This window comes from Branchiostoma floridae, unplaced genomic scaffold (assembly GCF_000003815.2).
Source record: "Branchiostoma floridae strain S238N-H82 unplaced genomic scaffold, Bfl_VNyyK Sc7u5tJ_1439, whole genome shotgun sequence".
NCBI classification, from domain to species: domain Eukaryota; kingdom Metazoa; phylum Chordata; class Leptocardii; order Amphioxiformes; family Branchiostomatidae; genus Branchiostoma; species Branchiostoma floridae.
The window spans coordinates 82255-93757 of NW_023365716.1; the positions used below are offsets into that span (position 1 = coordinate 82255).

The 11503-nt window shown below is 41.4% G+C and overlaps 6 protein-coding genes across 6 annotated transcripts in view; 4 read left to right on the forward strand and 2 right to left on the reverse strand.

The window, feature by feature from the left end:
• The window catches only part of LOC118407668 (tropomyosin-1-like), a 1169601-nt gene that overhangs the window by 81162 nt on the left and 1076936 nt on the right, over nt 1-11503 (forward strand). The gene's annotated exons all lie outside the window — the stretch shown is intronic.
• LOC118407610 (zinc finger protein 25-like) overlaps nt 1-11503 on the reverse strand; it is an 865280-nt gene that overhangs the window by 49512 nt on the left and 804265 nt on the right. The window lies entirely within an intron of this gene.
• LOC118407627 (zinc finger protein 525-like) overlaps nt 1-11503 on the reverse strand; it is a 976997-nt gene that overhangs the window by 40579 nt on the left and 924915 nt on the right. The window lies entirely within an intron of this gene.
• LOC118407672 (zinc finger protein 572-like) lies at nt 1071-2279 on the forward strand. Its single transcript, XM_035808188.1, has 3 exons — nt 1071-1213; nt 1427-1460; nt 2067-2279. The coding sequence occupies exons 1-3, from the start codon at nt 1071-1073 to the stop codon at nt 2277-2279; spliced, it is 390 nt and encodes a 129-aa protein (XP_035664081.1).
• LOC118407673 (zinc finger protein 771-like) lies at nt 3938-5375 on the forward strand. The gene is made up of 3 exons (XM_035808189.1): nt 3938-3976; nt 4292-4636; nt 5194-5375. The coding sequence occupies exons 1-3, from the start codon at nt 3940-3942 to the stop codon at nt 5373-5375; spliced, it is 564 nt and encodes a 187-aa protein (XP_035664082.1). The 5' UTR covers nt 3938-3939.
• Nucleotides 8609-10026, forward strand: LOC118407674 (zinc finger and SCAN domain-containing protein 2-like). Its single transcript, XM_035808190.1, has 3 exons — nt 8609-8870; nt 9648-9854; nt 9986-10026. The coding sequence occupies exons 1-3, from the start codon at nt 8609-8611 to the stop codon at nt 10024-10026; spliced, it is 510 nt and encodes a 169-aa protein (XP_035664083.1).

The following is an 11503-nucleotide window of genomic DNA, read 5'->3' on the forward strand; positions in this document are numbered from 1 at the left end:
AGATTCACCTCGCTGTCGGACGGAAGATAAATACGCGCCTTTGCAAGTACCGCGATGCACTATTTTAACCCGAACTACTTTTGGGGACGGGGGTCGCGGATAAATACTGTGTTATGAGACCTCATCTCCGAAGAACTGTCGATATTTTACGGAATTACAGAAGCCATGGAGACCGCTAATCACCATAGACCTACGGGTAAGACATGTGGTTGTCTATAGTGCTTTCTGGTTGGTGCTAGTTTAGCGATAAATTATAATTAGAAGTGTGTTTGTGGTTGGTATTTTGATGGGGAGGGGGGCTTGCACTACTATGTTTGTCACACCTGACTTTCTACCAATTCCTCAATAACTTCAGTCCTCGTACTTTGTAAACTCCGGGGCGCGGATAGATGCTGTGTTGTGCTACTTCGAAACTTTCTATTCCAGACAGAATTTCTACTGTAGGGAAGGCCGAGCCTGAGGCCATGTATGTTTGCCATTTTCTCTGTCCTTTGCCTGTACATGTGTCAGAAAGTATCTATCACGTAATAGCAGTTGATCCTAACGAACGTATTTTTGTATGGCTGGACGTGGCAAGAGGAGTCTTTCGGGAGGCTTGTTGGATTCTTTTACAAGTATAATGGATTTATGCTGTTCCAGGTTGCGGCGTCCCTCCCCTGCATCCAGAGACTAAGAGAGAAGCTAGCCTCTGATTCGGCACCGTCGTCATACTTGTCATACTCAGGTATGTGGTTTCATAACGTTTCCGTTACAAAATAATATTTCATATATAAACATATCATTTATCTTAAAATATACTAGTCTATCATCATATAATATAACTTCCCATTAATATTAAATAGACCAACATTTTCCGAAGGTTAAGTTTGTCACGAGCGACTTTTTTTTCTTAGATATATGAGAAAAAGATGATTGGCCTGAGGACTGTAAATGCTTTTTAGAAATTTAAAAAGTTCCGGTTTGCAGGTAAAATCAAAACTTAATTCTTAGTGTGTGTATCAGAAATCTAGCAAGAATTCTTGATTCATAATCTACCCCACCCCCACCCCACCCCCTCCAACAGAGCAGAAATGGAAGATTCGAGCTGTGAAAATTCCATGGAAGAGCAGTGTGTTGGGCATCTTGGGAAGGAGATGGACCATTCTGGACACCCCGGAAAGGAGAGTGACAGCAGGGAGACCCAGACAGCAGACATGGGCCTTCAGCAGGAAACGTGTGATGTGAACTTTGCCCAACCTGACAACACATCAACCTCACAGGTACTAGTACAGGAGAGCAGAGGCAATGTGGAAAGGCATGTGGTTAAACACATGGGTGAGAAACCCTACATGTGTGGGGAGTGTGGATACAGATCAGTTCAAAAGTCTGACTTAACCAAACATATGAGAATCCACACAGGATTAAACAAACATCTAACAAAACATAGTGGCAAGAAACCCTACACGTGTGGGGAGTGTGGGGTAAGAACAACATATAAAGAAAGCTTATCTCGACACATGAGAACCCATACAGGAGAGAAACCCTACAAATGTGACCAGTGTGACTATTCTGCCGCACGGAAATCCACTTTGGATAACCATACAGTAGCAAAACACAGTGGCGAGAAACCCTACATGTGTGGTGAATGCGGATATAGGACAGTTGAAAGGTCTGCCTTGTCCCGACATATGAGAATCCATACAGGAGAAAAACCCTACAAGTGTGACCAGTGTGACTATTCTGCAACAGAGAAATCCAGTTTGGTCAAACATATAAGAAAACACACTGTTGAGAAATTCTACATGTGTGGGGAATGTGGGTTCAGGACAGCTATGAAGTGTAACTTATCAGTACATATAAGATCCCACACAGGAGAAAAGCCCTACAAGTGTGACCAGTGTGAATATTCTGCTGCACATAAATCAACTTTGGACCAACACCTAGAAAAGCACACCGGTCAGAAACCCTTTATGTGTGGGGAGTGTGGGTACAGAGCAGCTCAATGGCAACACTTATACCGTCATATGAGAACCCACACTGGAGAAAAACCCTACAAGTGTGAGCAGTGCGACTATTCTGCTGCACAGAAAGGCCATTTGGACCGACACCTAATGAAACACACCGGTGAGAAGCCTTTCATGTGTGACGAGTGTGGGTACAGGACAGCTCGCAAGTCTACCTTAATCCGACACATGAGAAGCCATTCAGGTGAAAAACCTCACAAGTGTGACCAGTGTGATTTTTCCGCAGCACAGAAACATCATTTGATCAACCATCAAACTAGACATTCCAGTGAGTAACTCTACATGTGCGGGGCCGGGGAGTGCGGGTTCAGGGCAGCTCAAAGATCTAACTTGTCCCGACATATGAGATCCCACACAGGAGAAAAACCCTTGTGACTATACTGCTGCAACGTACCAAACTCTCATTTGACCGACATTTGAGAAAGCACACAGGTGAAAAGTCGTAGATGTGCGTAGTGCGTTCTTACGGGGCAAATGTCTAAATAGCCAACAAAAGGAGAACTCACAGAGGAGAAAAAAACCATTATTATTATCTGTACCGCAGAAATGCCACCTTTATGTACAATTCAGAAGATGTGCGAAACAAACCAGATGTATGAGCATGACAAAGATAGCATACAATTATTAAGCCATGTAAAGGCATTATGGCGAAAGGCACCCCCTTCATTAGTGACCATGTTATTTGTGTTACTTGTCTTAATCTAGGCTCAATCTACAAAGTATATAGGAGGCAGACATATCCAAGAAAGCTGCCGAAGTTTATAGCAAATGTGTCAGACGGACCGCTTTCACCTCTAAAGCCGATGTAGGCTTTGTATGTCTGGTGTTTAAACATCATGGCACAGAGATCTTCTTTTTACATTTTTTTATATAAATATTGGTGACCATGAAGTATCTAAACTTCTTTTTTAAATATTATTATTGGCTGTATTGGGTTTGGGATATTTGGTTTCAGATGAATCTAACCCATAATGGCAATAAAGAGCATATTGTGCTTGTACTTTATATTCTGATCACTAGTATTCTTAGTGTTCTTAGGTCAAACATGCAGCAATATAGATTGTACTACCATGTTTGAGAACTCGGCTTAATTTTGTTGAGGTCTTTCGAAATAAAGTCATTGTAAGCAAAGTTTATAATTTGGTGTTGTGCTTTTTAAAAATATATATTTTGTTGTTTTATATAATCTGATATCCGTATGAAAGTTTTTCTCTGGCGGTTCTCATACATTACAAAAATGTAGGCCTCAAAAACACTGGAGCAAGGGGTTATGCGGCGATCTCTGGTTTAATCTATGGTGAAGTGAGTATCAGGTTTGTGACCTCTAACCTTTGCCCTGGAGATAGACCTAACGTCCGCCATTTTGTTTTGCGTCTTCGGCTTTGGTTTCAGATCTCCGAAGAACTGTCGGCATTTTACGTAATTCAAGAAGCCATAGAGACCGCTAACCACCATAGACCTACAGGTAAGACCTGTGGTTGTCGTTAATACTTTTTGGTGTGTGCTACTTCAGCGGTAAATTATAATTAGGAGTGTGTTTAGGGTTGGTATTTTGATGGGGAGGGGGGCTTGCACGTCGTCACACCTGACTTTCTACCCAGTCTTCAATAACTTCAGTCCTGGTACTTAATAGATCCCGGGCACGGATAGACACTGCGTTCTGCAACTTTGAAACTTTCTATCCCAGACAGAATTTCTAGGGAAGGCCAAGTTTGAGGCCATGTATGTTTGCCAGTTCTCAATCATTTGCCTGTATATGTGTCAGATAGTATCTCTCACGTAAAAATAGCAGTTGATCCTAACGAACGTAGTTTTGTATGACTGGATGTGGCAAGAGGAGTCTTTTGGGAGGCTTGTTGGATTCTTTTGCAAGTACAGTACTAGTAATGGATTTATGCTGTTCCAGGTTACGGCGTCCCTCCCAGCATCCATAAAGATGCTAGCCTCTGATTCGGCACTGTTGTCATACCCAGGTATGTGGTTTCATAAGGTTCCGGTTCATAATAAAATTTCATATCTAAACATGTCATTTATCTTTGAAAAATAGTCTTTCGCCATATAATATAATTGATATTAAGTAGACCAACATTGTCCGAAGGCAAAGTTTGTCAAGAGCGATTTGTAATGTTTTTTCCCATATATGAGAAGAAGAGAACTGTTAATGCTTGTTAGAAATCTAAAAAGTTGCAGTTTGCAGGTAAAATAAAAACCTAATTCTTAGTGTGTGTCACAGCTTTAAAAAGAAGTTTTGATCTATAATTTATCCCCTCCTCCCTCCTACAAGGCAGAAATGGAAGATTCCAGCTGTGAACATTCCTTGGAAGAGCAGTGTGTTGGGCATCCTGGGAAGGAGATGGACCATCCTGGACACCCTGGGAAGGAGAGTGACAGCAGGGAGACCCAGACATGGGCCTGCAGCAGGAAACATACGACAAAACACACCGGTGAGAAACCCTACATATGTGGGGAATGTGAGTACAAGACAACTAACAAATCTCACTTATCCCGACATATGAAAATTCATACAGGAGAAAAACCCCACAAGTGTGACCAGTGTGACTATTCTGCATCGCATAAAAGCAATTTAAACCGGCATATAGCAGCAAAGCACACTGGTGATAAACCCTACATGTGTGGGTTCAGGACTACTTATAGGTCTGAATTATCCCGACATGAGAACCCACACAGGGGAAAAGCCCTATAAATGTGACCAGTGTGACTATTCAGCTGCAGGGAAATCTGCTTTGAACCAACATCTAGCAAAACACACGGGTGAGAAACCCTACTTGTGTGAAGAGTGTGGGTATAGTGCGACGCGAAATTCTTACTTATCTCAACACATGAGAACTCACACAGGAGAAAACCCTACACGTGTGACCACTGTGACTATTCTGCTGCAGATAAGTCTACTTTGGTCAAACACATACGAAAACATACCGGTGAGAAACCCTACATGTGTGGGGAGTGTGGGTTCAGAACAGCTGATAGGTCTACCTTATCCCGACACATGAGACCCACACAGGGGAAAGACGTTACAAGTGTGATCAATGTGACTATTCTGCAGCACGGAAATACGATTTGGACAAACATCTAGCAACACACACTGGTGAGAAACCCTTCATGTGTGGGGAGTGTGGGCACAGAACAGCTCGAAAGTCCACCTTATACAAACATATGAGAACGCATTCAGGGGAAAAACCCTTCACGTGTGACCGGTGCGACTATTCTGCTGCACAGAAATGTACTTTGGACCGACACCTAATGACACACACAGGTGAGAAACCCTACATGTGTGGGGAGTGTGGGCATAGGACAGCCGAAAAGTCTGACTTAGCCCGACATATGAGGACGCATACAGGTGAAAAAACCTAAAGTGTGACTTTTCCGCCGCAGAGAAGTCCACTTTGGACAGGCATCTAACAAAGCACACCGGTGAGAAATTCTTCATGTGTGAGAACAGCAACTTGACGGTCTAATTTAGCCCAACACATGAGAACACACACAGGAAAAGAACCTTATGACGTCAAACTAAAACTACAGTGCGGCTAGGAAATCTCATCTCCCGAAACATTTGACAAGACATACCAAAGAACCTACATCTACGTGTGTGACAAATGTACAGCATACAACGTTTTTGCCTTAATACGTGAACGGTCTTTTAGAAAAAATTGCATCCAGTTATGAAAATGTTATCTGTAGCCTTAGTCTGTACAAGGGCCCAATATCTAGTTTGTAAAAACGAAATGTACATTAGAGGCAGACATGTTCAGTTAGAGATTTTTATTATAGCAAATCTTTCGAGCGGTTGGTTTGAACTAAGTCAAGTTGCACCTAATACTTCATAGTTGTAGGTTCTGTACATAAGATAGTTTTAGTAGACTCACTTTTTCGTGTTAAAATCGACTGTTTCTTAAGAACATTGCGTATTGCTTACAATGTGTACTTAGTATTCCGTACACTTGTATTCTGAGTGTTTATTCTCTATTTTTTTTTAATCTTATAGCAATATCTTTTACATGATTGAGAACTTCATGCAGTTTGGTAAAGATCATCATCAAAATGAAGGGATGTAAATAAAACAAAGCCATTGATTCTGTGTTGATTTACATTGTCTATTGACACGATTCTGACTGCATTGTTTTAGCAGTGTTACATAGGAGTTGGTTGTATCCAATAGTTGCGTTATTGTGGTTAGGGTTTTTTTTATTCAACTGAATTCTAAATTTATCAAAACTCTGGGTATATCAGCCGTTTCTGTTGACTTGGCCTGGTTGGGACTAAAATTGAAAGCCTCACACAACTAAGAAAAAGTTAATAAGGCCATGGTAACATGCATTGCACGATTTACCGCGACGGGGATTCCATGCGCGGTACGTTTGAGAAAAATTGGGGGCAATAAAATCAGCCTCACACTCAGGGTTGACTATCGCAGCAAAGCCTAACGATATCACCCTTGACAATTAAGCCACAGAAAACGGGTTTTTATGTAGGTTTTAGACTTGAGATAGTTTTGATATGATCTTCTTTTTTTTCATCAAATATACACATGTCGGTATTTAGTTGAATACTGGAACATTTATAACATTGGTACATTTAGTTGCTTTAGTCAACTTTATTTGATAGAATGATCGAACATTTCCAAGTATATAGTTTATACGCACCGATGTGTATGCTATATATGTTTTGTACACATGTATTCGTAGTGTTTAAGCTTAGAGCAATATAGATGATGCTGGCATGTTCAAAAACGTAGCATAATTTTTGTAAAGCTCATTGAAAATAAAGTAAGTGTAAGCAAAGACAGTTATTTGCACTGGGTTTGTTTATATAGTCCGATAGTCGTACAATTTCGTTTAAAAAATAATTTTGACTCCATTGTCTTAGCAGCTTAAGATATGTAGACATTTCCTACCAGGGCGTAATTTTGACAGAGAAAAATACCATAATTTTTTGGAAGAAGGGTAGACCAATCAAAATGTAAGGTTTTGATTTCAATCGTAGTCAAATAGCATCCTTGTGGTAGCAGTGTTTCAACATCTAAAGGTAAATTGAGGAAGAAATCCAGCGCATATCGGATTCCACCTGGCTTGGCCTAACCGTCAAAACCTGACAGAATCTGAGACGAAAAAATTGAAATATAGAACGTTTGTTTTGTTTATTGAGGAAGTTACATTAGTGTTGAAATACACACACTACTCTTTTCGGAGTGCTCTTTCATAAAATACTTGAATTATAACCACTACTGCTTCATTTATAGCGTTATTTTTGCAAGGTTTAAAACCAGAAGAGTAAAGCGCTATGCGGCGATCTTTGTTTTGACCTATTTATCATCAGGTTTGTGACCTTTCACCTTTACCCTGTTAGTGAGAGCTGACGTCCGCCATCTTGTTTTGTGGCTCGTCTAGCGTTTTTCATATTCTCAAAACTGAAGTCATTTTTACGACTTGTAGGAGTTTTGGACACCGCTTACTACAGTAGACCTACAGGTAAGACTGCTAATTATAGTGAATACTGCCTGGTTGGTGCTTGTTGGGCGGTAAATTAGAATTAGAGGTGTGTTTGCGATCGGTAGTCGATGGGGAGGGGGGCATTCAAACTAAATTATGTGTGAAATCTAACGACAGCCAAATATCATTTTGTTCTCCCCAGAGAGTGGAATAAGGAAGGCCCTCCACTATACTCTCAGCCAGCTCCACTATACTATTTTTCAAATTTAGTGTGTTTCTTCCCTATTTTCTTTGTTAGTTTTGCTAAGATTAATGACAATTCACAGATTTTTGTACCAAGTGGCATCACTTTTCCAGTCAGCATTGTCTGCAAAAACTTGTGAATGAGCAATGATCAAAACAATAGTAGTTTTGCCACTTCACAACAAAGGAATAACAACAGTATGTTATACTTGTAGTATTTGACACACGCAAAATGAACCCATTTTCATCAAAGTGCAGCGCGTTGGTGCGGGTTATTTTTGCCAGCCCCTCCACTATACTAAAAAATTCTGGGGAGAACCCTGCTATATATGGAAATCAACCCCGTTTTGTGTGCAGTCATTATTTTCGCATAATCATGAATAGGCCAAGAAGCTGCAGTGCCAGTGAAATGTATTTTCCACCTGACCGATGCCAGATGGTATAAACGCGTCCACTGTACTCCTCTATCACACCATTGTACAATCTCATATTTGTTCTACCACAATTAAAGTCCAAAATCTCTGGAGGCGCATGTGTATATAGATTGTTATGTTTCTATGTGTCTGCATTGTTGTGTTGAATAAATGTATTCTGTTTTTACTATGAGTCAATTCGTGCCTGTGTTGAATAAGGAAATACTATGTTGTTCTATCCCCTAATTGATACATATCCAGATCTTGTTACTGGAAAAACAATTCAGGAGCTAAGTAAAACGGTAAAAAAAATTCACAGAAGACTTTCTTTTCTGCATTATAAAATGTTTAATAAATAATTATGTGTTTTTCTCATACTTGTTTTCTTATCATCATTTTAGAGATGGCGGAGTTCACATTTGTGCCTCCCGTTAAAGAGCTTCATGCGGAACAAACTGCGAACGAGACGCACATCAAAGAGGAGCCACTGGATGGCAACAGGATGGACCAGGAAACCTACGGCTACCAACCAAACGGGCACCCTTGGAGTGAGATTTACAACAGTTGGGAGCAGCCAACAGACACGGGAGGGCAGCAGGACGAGGAAAGGGACGTTCCAAACGACGAAACGTGCGGTGTAAAAGCGGAAATGGAAGAGTCCAGCTGTGAGCTTTCTACTGGAGAACTGTGTTCTGGGCATGCTGCGAAGGAGATGGGCCATTCTGGGAAGACGACGGACCGTACAGAACACCCTGTGAAGGAGAGTGACAGCAGGGAGACCCAGACAACAGACATGGGCCTGCGGCAGGAAACGTGTGATGTGAACTTTCCCCAAGCTGACAACACATCAACCTCACAGGTACAGGAGAGCAGAGGCAATGTGGGAAGGCATGTGGTTAAACACGCCGGTGAGAAACCCTACATGTGTTGGGAGTGTGGGTACAGAGCAGGTAAAAAATCTCACTTATCTGTACACATGAGAACCCACACAGGAGAAAAACCCTACAAGTGCGACCAGTGTAACTATTCTGCTGCACAGAAATCCACTTTGGACCGACACCTAGAAAAACACACTGGTGAGAAACCCTACATGTGTGGGGAGTGTGGGTACAGGACAACTAACAAGTCTACCCTATCTACACATATGAGAATCCATACAGGTGACAAGCCTTATAAATGTGACCGGTGTGACTATTCTGCAGCAAAGAAATCTACTCTAGACGAACATCTGACAAAACACACCGGTGAGAAACCCTACATGTGCGGGGAATGTGGGTACAGGACGGCTCGGAAGTCTCACTTATCCAAACATATGAGGACCCACACAGGAGAAAAACCGTACAAGTGTGACCAGTGCGACTATTCTGCTGCACATAAATCCACTTTGGACAAACATCTAGTAAGACACACCGGTGAGAAACCCTACATGTGTGGGGAGTGTGGGTACAGGACAGCTGACAAGTGGAACTTATCCCGACATATGAAGACCCATACAGGAGAGAAACCGTACAAGTGTTACCAGTGTGACTATTCTGCTGCAGACAATGTCAGTTTGGACAAGCACCAAAGAAAACACATCGGTGAGAAATTCTACATGTGCGGGGAGTGTGGGTACAGGACAGCTGACAGGGCTACCTTATCCCGCCACATGAGAACCCATATAGGAGAAAAACGCTACAAGTGTGACCAGTGTGATTATTCTGCTGCAGACAAATCCAAATTGGGTCGACATAAAAGAAAACACACCGGTGAGAAACCCTACATGTGTGGCGAGTGTGGGTACAGGACGGCTCAGAAGTATCATTTATATGAACACTTGAGGTCCCATACAGGAGAAAGACCCTACAAGTGTGACCATTGTGACTATTCTGCTGCACAGAAAACCACCTTGAACCAACATCTAAGAAAGCACACAGATAAAAAGACCTAGATAGAGTTTTTCGGAACAGGACAACTCAAATGTCTGAATAGCCAAGCATATGAGAACCTAGCCTGGATACCATACCCCAACCTCAAAATATATCTTTCGTGTTGGGGTCTGCAGGATGGCTGTAGAAAGGTTCTCGAAGGCCCTTGATCAGAGGGAGGAGAACCTATGATTGATGACCACTTTCACCACAGGTAGCCAGCTACAACACACCACAGTTGGTCAGCAGGCTATCACAGTAGCGAATCAGGTACTTGGTGGCCACTGTTATGGATTCAAAAAGTACAGTTGGGGGTCTTTAACCAATCATGGCAGGGGTGTAATTACCTCCTGCTGATCCTGTGCTGTTCTATTGGCGGAGTTTTTTGCCCACTATAAGGGGTACAATTGAGAAGAGTTCCTATCCCATCCGGCCAGACCCCTGCACGATAGATTCTTGAGATCGGGCTGGGGTTTGGTGACCAGGCTAATACGAACCCAGGAGGAGGAAAACCATATAAGACTTACCAGTTACTATAACTACTTTGCAGCTAGGAAATCTCGCCTTTATCTACTTTTGATATGCTAAAAGCTTGGCAAGGCTCATGACAAATGTTCCAGATAGAGTGCTTGTGTAAAATAGCTCCTGGGCTAATTGATGTCTTGTATACGTGAACGTCATCGACTCATAGAGGTTAGTTTTGCATCTAAGATAGTGTTAGTTTCTGTATAGCAAGGGTGCTTGTTTAATTGTGGGCAAAAAATCGACCATTTATGTATTTTCGCTCAGTGTAAACATTTTTGTGATCATAGAAGTATGACAGCTTTTTTAAACATCCGTATATTGCTTTGATGTATCCGAAAGAATAACATCTACAACAATACGTACATTGTGTATACTGTTAATATGCATGTACTTGGCACATGCCGTCTGTTTGTGCACTTGTATTCTTAGTATTTGTAGCTGATAGCAATTTATATTATACTAAAATATTTGTTAACTTGGTTTTGATTCTAGTAAAATAAAGTAAGTGTATCCAAAGTCTATGATTTCCTTTTTGCCGTAGCAGTTTTAGCGTAAGATATATATAGATATCTTCAATGTGGAAAAGATGAAGATTGAAAAAAAAATGAAGAGTAAACGATGCCAACAATGATTGTGGATTTAAATCATATTCAAATAACGTCATTACCGTGTTTAAAATTCTTAATTGCAATTGAATAAGAAATCCTGCGCATATCACCCCTTCTGCCGGATTTCACCTGATTTGGCCTTAAGGTAAAAAAAAAGTAACACAAAATGATAAATACAAATCAAAGTTTCAAACGTTTTGCTAGGCTCGAAACCGCGGTTTATGCGGTTATCTCTGGTTTGACCCATTGTAAAGCGAGTATCAGGATTGTAACCTCTGACCTTTGCCCCGTCTTAACTTACGCCCGCCATTTTGTTCCATCATCGTCTTCGTTACTCACCTTCTTCTCCAAACTGCT